General features: G+C 35.0%; 1 protein-coding gene across 2 annotated transcripts in view; it reads left to right on the top strand.

Annotated features, from left to right (window-relative positions):
• Positions 1 to 17390, top strand: part of LOC113527029 (complement factor H) — a 51390-nt gene extending 34000 nt beyond the window's left edge. The window contains exons 10-20 of one of the 2 annotated variants that reach the window (XR_008302759.1): positions 8418 to 8600; positions 8905 to 9069; positions 9226 to 9420; positions 9507 to 9680; positions 9769 to 9942; positions 12808 to 12989; positions 13296 to 13460; positions 13617 to 13811; positions 13898 to 14071; positions 14160 to 14333; positions 17208 to 17390. Coding sequence is in view for 1 of the 2 variants with exons in the window: in XM_053238255.1 (XP_053094230.1) it covers positions 8418 to 8600; positions 8905 to 9069; positions 9226 to 9420; positions 9507 to 9680; positions 9769 to 9942; positions 11977 to 12011 (926 nt within the window). In the remaining variant the exon portion in view is untranslated. Of the gene's footprint in view, positions 1 to 8417; positions 8601 to 8904; positions 9070 to 9225; positions 9421 to 9506; positions 9681 to 9768; positions 9943 to 11976; positions 12037 to 12807; positions 12990 to 13295; positions 13461 to 13616; positions 13812 to 13897; positions 14072 to 14159; positions 14334 to 17207 lie in introns of those variants that run through there. The other variant, XM_053238255.1, reaches the window with a different exon arrangement.
• Positions 17391 to 19755: the final 2365 nt, after the last annotated feature.

The following is a 19755-nucleotide window of genomic DNA, read 5'->3' as shown; positions in this document are numbered from 1 at the left end:
TCTTATGATGTCATCAGATAGAGAGTCAAGTGGGGAAAAAGTGGTCCTGATACAGGCATTTATGTACACTGCCTGACTTCTGTGTCAGACTTTAAAATAAGCTATTGTCATGCTGTTTTTTCATAGTTTACATGCTGTGGCTTAAGACAAAGAAGACCTCTCTTAATAATTATCTGAGTACATAAATAAAAGATGTGTTTTGTGTCATGTTTGGCTTATATTGTCATGGTTATTATGTTGTGTATTGACAAAATCTTCACATAGCCAACTTCAGTTACTTGAAGGTTGTAGTGTATGTGATGATGGCTCACTATTGCAAAATAAAAAAAAGTCTGGATTCCATTCCATACATATGCTTCATAATCAGACTTATTATTAGTCACATTATTCAGATATTAAATAAGGGAAGACATTGCATGGTGACATGCCGCAGCTTCACTGAAACAAATTGCTTACAATTTGACCTGGCATTACTACGGTAGTTTGATGAATCAAGTTACAATTACGTGACCATTTCCACATGTTAAACTACTGTATGAATGCCTAGTATATTAGAAAATCACTTACTCAAAATACACATTAAAAAAGAGTATATTTGGTAATCAATTGGGATATTTTATTTTGTAGGCTTTTTTGTGGTGAAGGCTTTTAACTTCTCTGTTATTGAACAGAAAATTGAATGCCATGCACCACACAGCTTCACCAGAGCCCCATTTGCCAGACTCAGCCTGTTTCCACCTCCCACGACAAGGACGAGGGGTTGGATTTTGGGAGGCATGGTGGCCAACAATGTAGCCAAAAAAGAAAAAAAAAAGAAAAAGAAGAGGAGTAGATTTATGGATCTGTGAAAAACAACATTTCAAAAAGGTTACAAAAGTATCAGCCACACTTATCATCATTTAACTTTCCAAATAGAGTAAAGAATAATGCAATTTTGACTTATGTCTGTTCGTAAAAACATGGTTAAAGATGGCTTGCTGGCCTGTTGCTACAAAACTTCTAATTTGCCATATCTAAATGCCATAACCTCCTCATGATGGTGGTCTTGCTAGTCCCTCATGGCTCTTAATTCCTCCCTGATTCCCTGGAGTTCAGCTATCTTTTTCCTTTCACTCTGAAGTGGCTTCTCACTGCACCTACAACATCTCCTGTTTCTCCTTTGGTGGGAGATTATTGGCTGGTGCTCAGAAATGGTAGGAGGTCATTGCTCAGCACATTGTCTAACCCTTTTAATAAGCTGTTAAATAAAATAGCAGGTATGTAAACATTTATGTCTGATTACTTTATATATTATAAGAATCTGTGTTTGCATTCTCTGCATGTGTGTTTGGGTCACAATCACAGTTAACTGCTTTAAGACTACACGGGTGCTGAAATGTTTACTAAAATATCTATATTCATCAGTCTTGTTGAAATTCAATATTTTAGCAAATAAAATGATCAAATATCTCACTGCAATATCGCATTGTTTGTTCATTAAACTCAAACTCTTTTTCGGTGGACAGAGCAGCCTGTCTGAAAATCACAGAGCTAACAGACACCCATTGAAGCCTGAGCTGAAGTTGCAATGTGTTAGGTGTTCATATACTCGCTGTTTTAATAGGCTTTTAACACGTCATTTTAAACACGCCTGGACACACGGCTTCACTGGGAGTGAATGGAGTGTGGGCAGGTGAGTTTCTGCACAGAAAAAAAAAGCATCTCGACATTTATTGGACGGTGCGCTCTTTGTCCCAGCTGGAAGCACGCTTCTCAAAGGGCAGGAACCTCCTAACCAGCTGCCAATCAGTAAAACAAGAATGAACATGACTGATATGTCAAACTTAAAGTTTATAAGTCTAGCTAGCTACTTTAAGGTAGTTTAAGGAAGCAAAATGGAGGACCACCATACTCAAATAACAGACTTTAACATTATGCCTTTTATGTAATGATACCATTTTGCATAGGGGGCACGGATTGGGTAGTAAATGTTTAGAGATAATGTACATGGATATTCATCTGAGAGAAGTTGGTAAGGTAAATGTGAAAATTATTTTCCTATGGCACTTTGAATTAGAATTAGGCCTACACAACACACAAACGCTGGGTGTTCTATTCTATTTAGATTCTATTTATTATATTTGCATATGAACTGGTTATTTCCCCATGTTATTTATAATAAATATATTATTATTTTGGATATGTTTTTCATACTTATATATACTTATATATACTTCATATATAAGCGCCAATAAAATGTGTATATGTACAAAAAATATTGTGTTTTGTACAACTTATATGAATTCTGGGAATGGTTTAGCAAAGTATGCATGAATTAGGGCTATGATCCTTTAGGGCCTGCATTAATAAACTTGCAATAGAAGATTTGCATGCAAAATCGTGACAGATTTTATTAGCCTGATAAATTAATTCACTCCTGACAAGTAGGTCTTTGATGTATTTGTCCGATCTGTAGGAAATGAGCGGAGGGTCCACAAAAAGGGAAGCTGTCTCAGGATAATCCTGGAGAAGTTATTAAGTATAATTTCCATCACTGTTTTATTAGTGGGATGATAAGTGAGCAACCAATGAATTCTCTCAGTGCTAACAGTGGAATGTGTAGAGATCAGTGTATCTGTTCCCTCACAATCTATGATGGCACAATCTATGATGTTCTTAGGGAATCCACAGTGCAAAAATAATTGCGCATTTCCTTACTTTTCTGGAGTAAGTCTTCATTCTCACAGCTCTCACAAGGAAATCTTTTGACTTCAAAGATACAGTGGTGTCCAAAAGTCTCTATCACATGAAGGAAGCAAATGCGTGTATCTCTTGTTGGTATCTGGTGTTACATTCTTTTCAGTCCACAGTGGTTCACAGCCCACAGGCCCAGTTGCAAGTGGCTGACCTTCTCCCTTATCAGGGGGAGAGTTGGTCCAAAGTTAATACATTTACAGTGTTAGTAGATAAGAATTAGAGAGAGATATTAATCAGTCTGTCTATATTAGGAGGAAAATATCAATCAGGCTTGAAAAATAAGAATTAATGGCAAACCTGTTTTCATTCCTGAGGAGTTTAACACATACCTTATACATGGCTAATGAACTGTCTATCACCTTTTAACTCTTCTGCGTCTCATTATAGCTGTAAAGTTTAGCTGTAGCTGTTTTAGTACTTTACCATTCTGGCCTTTGTGTGAAACTGTATTGGATTTTTTGGGCCAACACTATTCATACATTCAGCTATTCTACAGAGTTAAGGTTTATCAAAGATAGTGACAATGGAGCAGGAAGGGGGCCACAGCAGTGTCTGCTGTGAGACAGCACTTAGCAAGAGTTTTCTTGTAAGTACGGATTAAAATGGCAAAAAACACACATTAGTGGACCTCAGTGTCCTAATGCATTTAACTTATTTTTTTTTATTTTTTAACTTCTACACTGTTTAAATAACACTTTGTACTTTTTACTCCCAAACAGTCCCAATTGGGGGAAAGTTGTAATGGGTCAAGGGTAATTATGTACGCAATATTTAATTATTAACCACATAAACAGCCTTGCAAAACTATTCATTTCACAATATATCAACTCTTAATTTACTGTAAATCTGTGTGGAAATGGGCAGGTTTAAATTGGGAAATATTAACCTTCCCTAATGTTTTCTTAGTCTTATCATAATGCTTGGTGAGTAAACCTACTAAACTGGAGCAATGGAGTCAAGTCTTGTTGTCCTGTATATTTTTTTCTTGGCCAGTATTTATACTTCAGCATTTGATGGTAAGACTTTTATTTCTTTTTTATTTGTTATCGTTATTTTTGTTTTGTTTGTTGTATATAACACTTTAAATTATGTCACTTGTCTTTGTGACATACTTTCTTATACAGTGGCCCCAAAAAGTATTTGGATACTTAAGCCACACTTAAAAATTATCCTGCATTAGAGAACAACATGTTGAACAAAGTGGCATTTATTTTAAAGAATGATACCACAAATACACTTTTCAAGCAAAACAATTTAAAAAAACATTGATATGTTTAAAAATAGATAATAGATATAAAGTAATAGATATACTTGTAATAATTAGACAAAAAAAAGTCTTAAATAAAGATCACAGTTACAGCGTTTTAGTATTTTGTTTGCCATCCTTTGTTTCACAGAACTTCTTGGCAATGTCTGGGCATGGAATCAAACAGTTTTTGTAATAGTTTATTCCAACAGTTTAATACTGTTTCCTCCAAGCTTCAACCAACAAAACCTTCAGTTCATACACACTAGAGCGTTGACAATATGATAATTTCTTTTCCATTGCATTCCATAGATGCTCTATGGGGTTTTGATCAGGGCTCTGGGAAGTATTCTTTCAAAAGACAGCTCATATGCCTTGGATTATTATCCTGATGAAAATTCCATTTCTGTTGCTTGAAAATTTTCACCAACACCAATGCACATTCCTGAGTTCATGATGCCATCAGTGAACATATGCTCACCAACACCACTGTAGGAAAAACAGCCCCAGCCACCTCCAGGCTTAATAGTACACTTAGTGCAATTCGGTTGGAATTCTTCTCCTGAATTTCTCCACACAAACACACTCCCATCAGATCCATCCAAGTTAAATTTGGATTCATCTGAAAATAAGACAGTTGTCCACAAATTATTGCCTTTCTGGGCATGCGTATTTGCAAATTTCAGCCTTGCTTTTTTTATTCTTGAGGCTGATTGGTTTCCACCACATTGCTCTCCCTCTGTACCCATGCTCATTGATCCCGTTTTGAATGGTGTGTGCTCTAGTTGTAGCTGGTGATTTTCACTGATGTCTTAAGCGATCCTTGCTGCTGTTTCTTGCCCGGTTTTCTTGATTTTACTCACAATTATCCTGCCCAGTCTGCTGGTTGTGTTTCTGTGTCTTCTTGTACACTGTTTTCATTCACAATCTTAACTAAAGGTTAACTGTGACAACCAGAATAAAGTTACATATCCAATCGTTTTTTGTCTAATTGTTGTTGTTGCTCTTCTTTTGCTGCTCACATTAGAGGTCACCAAAGGGGATCATTGGTCTGCATATTTGATTTGGCACAGTTTTTACACCGGATGCCCTTCCTGATGCAACACTCCCCAATTTTATCCGGGCTTGGGCCCGGCACTGGGAGCGCACTGTTGTGTGGGGTTGGTTCCCTGGCCAAGAATTGAACCAAGGCCATGGCTGTGAGAGTGCCGAGGCCTAACCACTAGTCCTCCAGGGACCCTCTTTTTTGTTTAATTATGACCAGTTAATCTATTATTTTTATATTTTTAAACATAATCTATATTTTGGGAATTGTTTTCTAAAACAGTATAATGCATACATTTGTAAGCATGTCTTTTATGTGTCCAAATACTTTCTGAGGCCACTGTACAGTATGTTAGTACTGAAACACTAATGAAATATTGAAAGTTAATGTTTTTGCTGTCACAGATGGTATGAATAGTGATCTATTATATGAGCCATCTGCCTGCCCAGAGATGGTTCCCACAGTAGAAATTTCCACTACTTCTTTGAAAAGCAAATTTACAAAGGGAGAGTCATTGTAATATTACTGCCAAGAGGGATATTTAGGGAGAGTAACCTTTATTTGTGATGGGCACAAAGGGGAAAATGCTCAAAATGTTAAATGTTCAAGTAGACAGTTTCGTTGTATATGGAGAATATTTTTGTTAGTATAATAAGTAGGTTGAGGACTAGAGTTCCAGTCAGATGTGTTGGGATATGAAGAATGAATATCTGGTTTAGACACAAGGGCACAATGTTGAACAATGCTAGTGTAACAGTAAATAATCAATCTTTTGTAACAAAAAATTACAAAAATATGACATTTCAAATTCATAGTCACTTATTTTTATATCGAAGCTAAATTGACTTACCTAGTGTAAATTATGTTTTAATAGTAAATTAGACACCTTAAATATTTTAATAGTAAGATACAATCATCTTTACCAGTGTGTTTATGTTGACGTGGCCAGATAGCCATACAGTTAAGAATACTGTCTTCAATTACCCAACTACCAAAGCACAAACCCCTCTGCCTTCCCAGGAGAAAACTTAAAGTAACCTGTTTACGTCTGACACAGAGGTTCTTCCATAATGCTTAATTTTCCTTATGTTTCTCTTTGTTAAATAACACTTTTTAAAAACAATACATTCAGTGTTTGTCCACCACACATGTCCCTGTGATCGAGCTGTTTTTATAGAAATAATATTTTATAGAACAAGTGCATTGATATAAAGCAGTTGAACTAAAGTCAGAGCTGCGGTTATAGTAGATAAATCAACACTTTGGAGTCAGAGGTGGATGCAAGTGCAGGTGATGGGTTAATAAGTGCACCACAAAAACACTAAAAACCTGAATTAGAAGAACAAGAACTAACCACACATGGAAACACACAAGAACATGAGGTGAACACGACAAACGCTTAGCCAAATGACAAATAACAGAACTTAAATACGAATGCTCATTAGACATCAACCTGACTCAGGTGTGCAGGATCTCATGATGTGCAGGGGCTGATGGGTAATGTAGTCATGACACTGTGATATAGTAGTCAATAAGTTATGCCAAAACAAACAATGTAGGTCTACTTCTCCCTTTTTTATATTTAGGGCTGACAATTAGATGGCATATCCTGTTTGAAGTGTTTTTGGCATTACACTGATGATTGAATTTGACAAAAAGACTGTTGGCTTAGTATGTGTTCAGTACCTCTTTAAAAGAAAAGCATGATATAAGTGCACAGGTAACAATATAATATGTCATTTTCCTTTTAAAAATCTTATGAATAGTGTTTAATGTAGTCAGACCCATCAAAGACATTACTTCCACTTTATCAATTAGAAAACAAATTTCATTTAAATTAAAAGCACATGGAAAATGTTTTACTTTGCACCAGTTCCCGGAGTAGCAGAGCTGTACAGTGTGTTAATTTACTCACACATGTGCATTCACATTACTAAGGACTCGAAAAAGTCCGAGGTAGTGCGGTTGTTTAGCTAAGCTTACTGTGATCGATGAATTTAACTAGAATTCAGAATAGAGGACGATGAGTAACACTGAAGATCTAATGTTTCACCGGTTACAGCTAGTGTTAGCACCAGTGTTATTACAACTGACGGGCCAGCCTCCTTCTTATTTGAGAGAAGTAGCTACTTTATTGAGATCACTTCCATTCCCTCATCTGCCTTAAAATGTTAGTGTGATGCCAATATAACATCACAATAATTTAAAAAAGATTAAAATATCTAATACAAACTATGTTTCTTACTCGACGGCTTTACTGCACAAGAAGTATTGTGACTCAAACACACATGCACAGATCACACACACAAATTCCAATAACAAAAATGATTGGACATGAAAGTTTACATGGCTATTATTGTTGTATCTAATAGATTAAAATCATTAGCCCACATCTTTCAATCTGATAGTATTTTCATTCAGATTGGCCTCAATCGGTTTATTGATCTTTTCCAACTGAGGTTGAAATGTGAGATTGCGTACATAACTGTTTTGATTTTGTTTCAATAACTTTGTATGAGTCTAAGCTACTTTGATTTCTTTTTTCAGTGCATCTGGCATTACCAAGCCCGTTATTTCTGTGATTGCTGTTCTGGTTGTGACTTTGCTAGTTTCCCGGTTTACGTTTTTTGACGTAGCCCTATTTACATTGTTTGTTGATTGGCTGGCATAAGCCTGTTTCTCGACCTTGACTTTGCTTTACGTTTTGGATTTATCTGCCTGCCTTTTATTAAAACATTTAACTGCAATTGCATCTGTCTCAGGCTTCTCTTACATGACACACTGTATAGATCGGTGAAGTAATTGGCTTGCTGCATACAAAATACAGGGGGAAATTCACTGTATGGTGAATTTGCTTCAGCAGCTAGGAGTTTAGCACTAAATATATACCTGTTACAGTAAAGATTTAGCAGCACAGCTCTGATGGTGCTCCCAAGCTAGCTAACTAGTCTTGCAATGTTAACACAACCTAGCTATATCCTTGCAACTTTGGCTGAGTAGATAAGTTATTTGCCCACTTTAATAAAGCCAAACTACATAATAAACATACTAAACAACAGGTTGCTGACTTTGATACAGAAGTCCAGAAAGGCAATGAGTTTTTTTTTTTTTTTTTTTGGAAGCTGTTTACTTGAGATAACTTATTTTTCTCATGATGTCAAAATAAATGATTATGCATGCATGCTCTTTATCATGCTACACAAAATGTCTGTGACATTTCAGCATGGCACTCCACTCAGCAAAAATCAGTAACAATTAAAACATTTACAAAAAAACATTAAAACATTAGAAAAAGTTTTGCAAACGAACAGAAATTGGCTTCTAAAGACTCTAACATGTAACATTTGCTACTCTAACTCTAACACTAAGATGTTTTTTTTTTCCATTCAGTGGTGAAATGCCCTATTATTAGCAATTTAGGTGATGTGATTGCAACAGGCAACACTGAAGAAGCAAGCTACAGTGATGTTATCCACTTTGAGTGTGCATCTCCTAATAAGCTGCTAGTGGGACCTGAACACATACACTGCAAAGATAACGGACAATGGAGTGATGATATACCGAAGTGTATAGGTAATTCCAGTACTTTATGAGAGTTAGAGTTTTTCCAAAATATAATTTTTATGTTACTCTAGGCTAACTAACTGGACTGGAGCAGTCAGAGCAATTTAAATATTGTAATAATAAACTAGTATTATGGTCTTGGACTTGGATTTTGATTCAGTTTAACTTTCTAAAGGTTTACTTAGTTAATTTTGCTATATGATTAGATATTCAAATGTAAAAGAACAATTCTGTAACATGCTGAAACTAATTTTCTTTGTTCATCTGTATGTATTACAATATAGTACAACAAAAATGTGCATTTTTCTTGCAGAAATAAAATGCCTGCCACCTGAAATACCACATGGATTTACTAACCCTGATCAGGAGTACAAAGAAAACAATATACTACAATATAGATGTGAACGAGGGTACAATCCCAGATCCGGAACCCCTAGGTGCACAAAGTATGGCTGGAGTATAAAACCAGAATGTGAAGGTGGTACCCCAGTGTTTGATTTCCTGATGGTGTTAAATGAATTTATGAATATACATTATATCAGTATACAGTATATCTATATTTAAATTGGCTGTTTTGGAGATCTCTGCACAAAGTAAAATTTCTCTCTGTTTTGTCTAATTTTGATACCAATAGAAATTATTTGTCTACTTGGATCACCCACAAATAGTGTTGTCAGCACAAACCCAAGAGGGAAAAATATATTTAAGGTTGGAGAACATGTGGAGATTATATGCTCAAGAGATTACTGGGTTTTCGGTACAAAGCAAGAATCACGAACAATTGAATGCCAAGAGAATGGGAAATGGGAAGTCAGGCCAGTGTGTGAGGGTAAAAATACAAAGAAATTAAGACTGCTAAAATATTGTTGGCACCATAGTTATAGGATACAATAATAAAAACAAATATTTTTGCAGAAATCACCTGTGAATATCCCCATGGTCAACACCTGTCATATCCTCAGCCCTACTATAGGCCTGTTTATAAATTAAGGGAGAGAATGTGGTATAAATGTGAACATGGTTATCAAAGTAAAGCTACAACTGCTACATGTACAGAGAACGGCTGGGAGCCAAAACCACTGTGTACTGGTATGTATACATTTTTAGAAATAAGTAGTTTATTAACTTTTTTATATTGGGTGGGTAAGTACAAAAAAAAACTTTCCCTGTATTTCAGAGAGTACTTGTCAAAAACCTGAGATTGCACATGGAGAAGTGGTGGGGATGCTAAAGGATACTTATAAGCTAAATGAACAAATAGAGATCCAGTGTGATCGTGGATATAAACCTGAAAAATTTGCTGCCACCTGTACACAAAACGGGGAATGGGACAAAATGCAAAACTGCAAACGTAAGTATCAATTTATTATTATACAGCTTAATTTATCAATTTATTATAGAACAGTTAGTTCCGGTCCACTAATTTGATTGGTTGAGCGTCGTTCCAAGAGTGCTTATTTTTTACCATAAACGCAGTGGGACGTGTCTCTGTTTGTATCATAAAAAACATAAAACTCCAGTTCCTAGTTTGAAATGCTTACTACAGTAGTGTTAGTGACATCATCAGCAGACAATGGCAAATTATATTTTTCATGAATATAACTTTTGACTTAAAATATGAAAGCTTGTCAGACAAAGATGAAAAGGAAGGAGGGACACCAATTTTATCAAAAGCACCTTAAACAGGAATGGACAAATCAATGTGAGCTAGTTCAACAACTAGCCATTGTGCTATAAAGGGAGTGTGGCTTCTTTGGGACCTATTTCCACTAGCGGATGATAAATAACCAGAACATTTGGCCATATTGTGTCCAAAATATCTTTTACTCAATATTAATTTCTTGTTTATAGAACTGTTGTATAAAAGCAATATCGCAATATCACACTTTCAATCATGCAGTTATACCGAATATCAGCACTCCGCGGGCTCGTGCCTATAGCCGAATGACAGCTGTGCTGATATTCAGTATAAGAACATTCTTGCACGTGTGATGTTGATTAAATTGTTTGGAATTAGGCCTTCATTCCAGAAAATATCTGAAAACAAAATAAGAGCCTAAAAATGGTGTCAGATTGCTGAGGTGAAACTGAGCAGAAATAGCAACGCCATAGCAATTTTACATAGCAAAATAGCAAAATCTGCTATTAACAATTATTACAAATTACAGGTTTATATAAATGGACTCGTTCAATACATTATTGTTTCTCTAATAACCACTTATTTACAGGGACTTAATGATTTTTACAAAGTCCAGATTTTATGGCAGACGCTCCACACAATCTACATCTAATAATAAATAGATTGAACTTGACAAAGAGTAGAACATTTTGAGTGTCAGCACACTGTAACAATCAAAGTCAACAAAAATAGAACTACAAATCGATAAAGTATGTTGTGTCAAGTTTCACTGAATGTTTTTCATCCCACCACCCAAAAACATGCTGATAGGTGGATTGGTTATGCTAAGTTGGCCCTTGGTTTTTTTTTTTTTTTTTGTCCTGTGTATGTTGTGTGTGTGTGTGTGTGATATACTATTTCTATATTATTAAGATTTGGATAGAAATGAAGATCATGGAGCAAAGAAAATAGCACGCACCCAGTCTGACCACTATTTAGTAATAACATATTCCCTGATTTTAGATGTATATTTATGCGTTTGGTTCTCGGCTTGTCTTTTTTCTATCTCATGCACGCAAGCAACCTTTATTTTGCAAGTGAAATCAGTCAGTTTGGTTCTTGTGTCCATAAAAATAAACAAACAAACAAACAAAAAACAATCAGTCTTTCGCATAGTGTTATACGGTGATGGTTAACAAAAGATGCAGGGCTGCTCCTGCCCCCTAGCAGCTTCAGTAGTGTACTGCCTTCTACAATAATTTTAGGGTACATTAAAACTGTTGCTGGTAAAGTAAACAATGCATTGTTTGTAAAAATCCATGATTATGTCAATTAATTGTTGCAGTATTGAAAACCCATGAAATTCTGAAACTGATTTTCAGAATGCATTTTCACTATACACACTGCACAGGTTAGCACTTTTTTAAAAAAAAATTCCACCTGATATTTAGTCTATATATAAAGATTTGAACAAGTAAATGTGCAAATGTAACAAATAAATAAAGTGAAACCATGCAAATAATCAGCAGTGAAGCAGTAAACAGGATACACAACAATTATTAGCAGTTTACATGAGGGAAGAAGAAAGAAAAGGAAGAGATCAAATGATCAATGTTACATATTTATTTACAGATTTATGTATGTTTTGCATATTATTTATTATTTATTTATTAATTTTTTTTTTTTTTTTTTTACAGTAAAACCTGTGGAGAAACCTCTGTTCAATAACTTTGTATGAGTCTAAGCTACTTTGATTTCTTTTTTCAGTGCATCTGGCATTACCAAGCCCGTTATTTCTGTGATTGCTGTTCTGGTTGTGACTTTGCTAGTTCCCGGTTACGTTTTTTGACGTAGCCCTATTTACATTGTTGTTGATGGCTGGCATAAGCCTGTTTCTCGACCTTGACTTTGCTTTACGTTTTGGATTTATCTGCCTGCCTTTATTAAAACTTTAACTGCAATTGCATCTGTCTCAGGCTTCTCTTACATGACACACTGTAGAGATCGGTGAAGTAATTGGCTTGCTGCATACAAAATACAGGGGGAAATTCACTGTATGGTGAATTTGCTTCAGCAGCTAGGAGTTTAGCACTAATATATACCTGTTACAGTAAAGATTTAGCAGCACAGCTCTGATGGTGCTCCCAAGCTAGCTAACTAGTCTTGCAATGTTAACACAACCTAGCTATATCCTTGCAACTTTGGCTGAGTAGATAAGTTATTTGCCCACTTTAATAAAGCCAAACTACATAATAAACATACTAAACATCAGGTTGCTGACTTTGATACAGAAGTCCAGAAAGGCAATGAGTTTTGTTTTTTTTTTTTTTGGAAGCTGTTTACTTGAGATAACTTATTTTTCTCATGATGTCAAAATAATGATTATGCATGCATGCTCTTTATCATGCTACACAAAATGTCTGTGACATTTCAGCATGGCACTCCACTCAGCAAAAATCAGTAACAATTAAAACATTTACAAAAAACATTAAAACATTAGAAAAAGTTTTGCAACGACAGAAATTGGCTTCTAAAGACTCTAACATGTAACATTTGCTACTCTAACTCTAACACTAAGATGTTTTTTTTTCCATTCAGTGGTGAAATGCCCTATTATTAGCAATTAGGTGATGTGATTGCAACAGGCAACACTGAAGAAGCAAGCTACAGTGATGTTATCCACTTTGAGTGTGCATCTCCTAATAAGCTGCTAGTGGGACCTGAACACATACACTGCAAAGATAACGGACAATGGAGTGATGATATACCGAAGTGTATAGGTAATTCCAGTACTTTATGAGAGTTAGAGTTTTTCCAAAATATAATTTTTATGTTACTCTAGGCTAACTAACTGGACTGGAGCAGTCAGAGCAATTTAAATATTGTAATAATAAACTAGTATTATGGTCTTGGACTTGGATTTTGATTCAGTTTAACTTTCTAAAGGTTTACTTAGTTAATTTTGCTGTGTATGATTAGATATTCAAATGTAAAAGAACAATTCTGTAACATGCTGAAACTAATTTTCTTTGTTCATCTGTATGTATTACAATATAGTACAACAAAAATGTGCATTTTTCTTGCAGAAATAAAATGCCTGCCACCTGAAATACCACATGGATTTACTAACCCTGATCAGGAGTACAAAGAAAACAATATACTACAATATAGATGTGAACGAGGGTACAATCCCAGATCCGGAACCCCTAGGTGCACAAAGTATGGCTGGAGTATAAAACCAGAATGTGAAGGTGGTACCCCAGTGTTTGATTTCCTGATGGTGTTAAATGAATTTATGAATATACATTATATCAGTATACAGTATATCTATATTTAAATTGGCTGTTTTGGAGATCTCTGCACAAAGTAAAATTTCTCTCTGTTTTGTCTAATTTTGATACCAATAGAAATTATTTGTCTACTTGGATCACCCACAAATAGTGTTGTCAGCACAAACCCAAGAGGGAAAAATATATTTAAGGTTGGAGAACATGTGGAGATTATATGCTCAAGAGATTACTGGGTTTTCGGTACAAAGCAAGAATCACGAACAATTGAATGCCAAGAGAATGGGAAATGGGAAGTCAGGCCAGTGTGTGAGGGTAAAAATACAAAGAAATTAAGACTGCTAAAATATTGTTGGCACCATAGTTATAGGATACAATAATAAAAACAAATATTTTTGCAGAAATCACCTGTGAATATCCCCATGGTCAACACCTGTCATATCCTCAGCCCTACTATAGGCCTGTTTATAAATTAAGGGAGAGAATGTGGTATAAATGTGAACATGGTTATCAAAGTAAAGCTACAACTGCTACATGTACAGAGAACGGCTGGGAGCCAAAACCACTGTGTACTGGTATGTATACATTTTTAGAAATAAGTAGTTTATTAACTTTTTTATATTGGGTGGGTAAGTACAAAAAAAAACTTTCCCTGTATTTCAGAGAGTACTTGTCAAAAACCTGAGATTGCACATGGAGAAGTGGTGGGGATGCTAAAGGATACTTATAAGCTAAATGAACAAATAGAGATCCAGTGTGATCGTGGATATAAACCTGAAAAATTTGCTGCCACCTGTACACAAAACGGGGAATGGGACAAAATGCAAAACTGCAAACGTAAGTATCAATTTATTATTATACAGCTTAATTTATCAATTTATTATAGAACAGTTAGTTCCGGTCCACTAATTTGATTGGTTGAGCGTCGTTCCAAGAGTGCTTATTTTTTACCATAAACGCAGTGGGACGTTTCTCTGTTTGTATCATAAAAAACATAAAACTCCAGTTCCTAGTTTGAAATGCTTACTACAGTAGTGTTAGTGACATCATCAGCAGACAATGGCAAATTATATTTTTCATGAATATAACTTTTGACTTAAAATATGAAAGCTTGTCAGACAAAGATGAAAAGGAAGGAGGGACACCAATTTTATCAAAAGCACCTTAAACAGGAATGGACAAATCAATGTGAGCTAGTTCAACAACTAGCCATTGTGCTATAAAGGGAGTGTGGCTTCTTTGGGACCTATTTCCACTAGCGGATGATAAATAACCAGAACATTTGGCCATATTGTGTCCAAAATATCTTTTACTCAATATTAATTTCTTGTTTATAGAACTGTTGTATAAAAGCAATATCGCAATATCACACTTTCAATCATGCAGTTATACCGAATATCAGCACTCCGCGGGCTCGTGCCTATAGCCGAATGACAGCTGTGCTGATATTCAGTATAAGAACATTCTTGCACGTGTGATGTTGATTAAATTGTTTGGAATTAGGCCTTCATTCCAGAAAATATCTGAAAACAAAATAAGAGCCTAAAAATGGTGTCAGATTGCTGAGGTGAAACTGAGCAGAAATAGCAACGCCATAGCAATTTTACATAGCAAAATAGCAAAATCTGCTATTAACAATTATTACAAATTACAGGTTTATATAAATGGACTCGTTCAATACATTATTGTTTCTCTAATAACCACTTATTTACAGGGACTTAATGATTTTTACAAAGTCCAGATTTTATGGCAGACGCTCCACACAATCTACATCTAATAATAAATAGATTGAACTTGACAAAGAGTAGAACATTTTGAGTGTCAGCACACTGTAACAATCAAAGTCAACAAAAATAGAACTACAAATCGATAAAGTATGTTGTGTCAAGTTTCACTGAATGTTTTTCATCCCACCACCCAAAAACATGCTGATAGGTGGATTGGTTATGCTAAGTTGGCCCTTGGTTTTTTTTTTTTTTTTTGTCCTGTGTATGTTGTGTGTGTGTGTGTGTGATATACTATTTCTATATTATTAAGATTTGGATAGAAATGAAGATCATGGAGCAAAGAAAATAGCACGCACCCAGTCTGACCACTATTTAGTAATAACATATTCCCTGATTTTAGATGTATATTTATGCGTTTGGTTCTCGGCTTGTCTTTTTTCTATCTCATGCACGCAAGCAACCTTTATTTTGCAAGTGAAATCAGTCAGTTTGGTTCTTGTGTCCATAAAAATAAACAAACAAACAAACAAAAAACAATCAGTCTTTCGCATAGTGTTATACGGTGATGGTTAACAAAAGATGCAGGGCTGCTCCTGCCCCCTAGCAGCTTCAGTAGTGTACTGCCTTCTACAATAATTTTAGGGTACATTAAAACTGTTGCTGGTAAAGTAAACAATGCATTGTTTGTAAAAATCCATGATTATGTCAATTAATTGTTGCAGTATTGAAAACCCATGAAATTCTGAAACTGATTTTCAGAATGCATTTTCACTATACACACTGCACAGGTTAGCACTTTTTTAAAAAAAATTCCACCTGATATTTAGTCTATATATAAAGATTTGAACAAGTAAATGTGCAAATGTAACAAATAAATAAAGTGAAACCATGCAAATAATCAGCAGTGAAGCAGTAAACAGGATACACAACAATTATTAGCAGTTTACATGAGGGAAGAAGAAAGAAAAGGAAGAGATCAAATGTTACATATTTATTTACAGATTTATGTATGTTTTGCATATTATTTATTTATTTATTTATTTAATTTATTTTTTTTTTTTTTTTACAGTAAAACCTTGTGGAGAAACCTCTGTTTCAATAACTTTGTATGAGTCTAAGCTACTTTGATTTCTTTTTTCAGTGCATCTGGCATTACCAAGCCCGTTATTTCTGTGATTGCTGTTCTGGTTGTGACTTTGCTAGTTTCCCGGTTTACGTTTTTTGACGTAGCCCTATTTACATTGTTTGTTGATTGGCTGGCATAAGCCTGTTTCTCGACCTTGACTTTGCTTTACGTTTTGGATTTATCTGCCTGCCTTTTATTAAAACATTTAACTGCAATTGCATCTGTCTCAGGCTTCTCTTACATGACACACTGTATAGATCGGTGAAGTAATTGGCTTGCTGCATACAAAATACAGGGGGAAATTCACTGTATGGTGAATTTGCTTCAGCAGCTAGGAGTTTAGCACTAAATATATACCTGTTACAGTAAAGATTTAGCAGCACAGCTCTGATGGTGCTCCCAAGCTAGCTAACTAGTCTTGCAATGTTAACACAACCTAGCTATATCCTTGCAACTTTGGCTGAGTAGATAAGTTATTTGCCCACTTTAATAAAGCCAAACTACATAATAAACATACTAAACAACAGGTTGCTGACTTTGATACAGAAGTCCAGAAAGGCAATGAGTTTTTTTTTTTTTTTTTTTGGAAGCTGTTTACTTGAGATAACTTATTTTTCTCATGATGTCAAAATAAATGATTATGCATGCATGCTCTTTATCATGCTACACAAAATGTCTGTGACATTTCAGCATGGCACTCCACTCAGCAAAAATCAGTAACAATTAAAACATTTACAAAAAAACATTAAAACATTAGAAAAAGTTTTGCAAACGAACAGAAATTGGCTTCTAAAGACTCTAACATGTAACATTTGCTACTCTAACTCTAACACTAAGATGTTTTTTTTTTCCATTCAGTGGTGAAATGCCCTATTATTAGCAATTTAGGTGATGTGATTGCAACAGGCAACACTGAAGAAGCAAGCTACAGTGATGTTATCCACTTTGAGTGTGCATCTCCTAATAAGCTGCTAGTGGGACCTGAACACATACACTGCAAAGATAACGGACAATGGAGTGATGATATACCGAAGTGTATAGGTAATTCCAGTACTTTATGAGAGTTAGAGTTTTTCCAAAATATAATTTTTATGTTACTCTAGGCTAACTAACTGGACTGGAGCAGTCAGAGCAATTTAAATATTGTAATAATAAACTAGTATTATGGTCTTGGACTTGGATTTTGATTCAGTTTAACTTTCTAAAGGTTTACTTAGTTAATTTTGCTGTGTATGATTAGATATTCAAATGTAAAAGAACAATTCTGTAACATGCTGAAACTAATTTTCTTTGTTCATCTGTATGTATTACAATATAGTACAACAAAAATGTGCATTTTTCTTGCAGAAATAAAATGCCTGCCACCTGAAATACCACAAGGATTTACTAACCCTGATCAGGAGTAAAAAGAAAACAATATACTACAATATAGATGTGAACGAGGGTACAATCCCAGATCCGGAACCCCTAGGTGCACAAAGTATGGCGGAGTATAAAACCAGAATGTGAAGGTGGTACCCCAGTGTTTGATTTCCTGATGGTGTTAAATGAATATATGAATATACATTATATCAGTATACAGTATATCTATATTTAAATTGGCTGTTTTGGAGATCTCTGTACAAAGTTAAACTCCTCTCTGTTTTATCTAATTTTGATACCAATAGAAATTATTTGTCTACTTGGATCACCCACAAATAGTGTTGTCAGCACAAACCCAAGAGGGAAAAATATATTTAAGGTTGGAGAACATGTGGAGATTATATGCTCAAGAGATTACTGGGTTTTCGGTACAAAGCAAGAGTCACGAACAATTGAATGCCAAGAGAATGGGAAATGGGAAGTCAGGCCAGTGTGTGAGGGTAAAAATACAAAGAAATTAAGACTGCTAAAATATTGTTGGCACCATAGTTATAGGATACAATAATAAAAACAAATATTTTTGCAGAAATCACCTGTGAATATCCCCATGGTCAACACCTGTCATATCCTCAGCCCTACTATAGGCCTGTTTATAAATTAAGGGAGAGAATGTGGTATAAATGTGAACATGGTTATCAAAGTAAAGCTACAACTGCTACATGTACAGAGAACGGCTGGGAGCCAAAACCACTGTGTACTGGTATGTATACATTTTTAGAAATAAGTAGTTTATTAACTTTTTTATATTGGGTGGGTAATTACCAAAAAAAAATTCCCTGCATTTCAGAGAGTACTTGTCAAAAACCAGAGATTGCACATGGAGAAGTGGTGGGGATGCTAAAGGATACTTATAAGCTAAATGAACAAATAGAGATCCAGTGTGATCGTGAATATAAACCTGAAAAATTTACTGTCATCTGTACACAAAACAGGGAAATGGGACAAAATGCAAAACTGCATACATAAGTATCAATTTATTATTATACAGCTTAATTTATCAATTTATTATAGAACAGTTAGTTCCGGTCCACTAATTTGATTGGTTGAGCAGCGTTCCAAGAGTGCTTATTTTTAACCATAAACGCAGTGGGACGTTTCTCTGTTTGTATCATAAAAAACATAAAACTCCAGTTCCTAGTTTGAAATGCTTACTACAGTAGTGTTAGTGACATCATCAGCAGACAATGGCAAATTATATTTTTCATGAATATAACTTTTGACTTAAAATATGAAAGCTTGTCAGACAAAGATGAAAAGGAAGGAGCGACACCAATTTTATCAAAAGCACCTTAAACAGGAATGGACAAATCAATGTGAGCTAGTTCAACAACTAGCCATTGTGCTATAAAGGGAGTGTGGCTTCTTTGGGACCTATTTCCACTAGCGGATCATAAATAAGCAGAACATTTGGCCATATTGTGTCCAAAATATCTTTTATTCAATATTAATTTCTTGTTTATAGAACTGTTGTATAAAAGCAATATCGCAATATCACACTTTCAATCATGCAGTTATACCGAATATCAGCACTCCGCGGGCTCGTGCCTATAGCCGAATGACAGCTGTGCTGATATTCAGTATAAGAACATTCTTGCACGTGTGATGTTGATTAAATTGTTTGGAATTAGGCCTTCATTCCAGAAAATATCTGAAAACAAAATAAGAGCCTAAAAATGGTGTCAGATTGCTGAGGTGAAACTGAGCAGAAATAGCAACGCCATAGCAATTTTACATAGCAAAATAGCAAAATCTGCTATTAACAATTATTACAAATTACAGGTTTATATAAATGGACTCGTTCAATACATTATTGTTTCTCTAATAACCGCTTATTTACAGGGACTTAATGATTTTTACAAAGTCCAGATTTTATGGCAGACGCTCCACACAATCTACATCTAATAATAAATAGATTGAACTTGACAAAGAGTAAAACATTTTGAGTGTCAGCACACTGTAACAATCAAAGTCAACAAAAATATAA

This window comes from Pangasianodon hypophthalmus, chromosome 11 (genome assembly GCF_027358585.1).
Source record: "Pangasianodon hypophthalmus isolate fPanHyp1 chromosome 11, fPanHyp1.pri, whole genome shotgun sequence".
Taxonomy (NCBI): Eukaryota; Metazoa; Chordata; class Actinopteri; order Siluriformes; family Pangasiidae; genus Pangasianodon; species Pangasianodon hypophthalmus.
The sequence above is the reverse complement of the archived record's forward strand: the minus strand, read 5'-3'. Positions and strand labels throughout refer to the sequence as shown.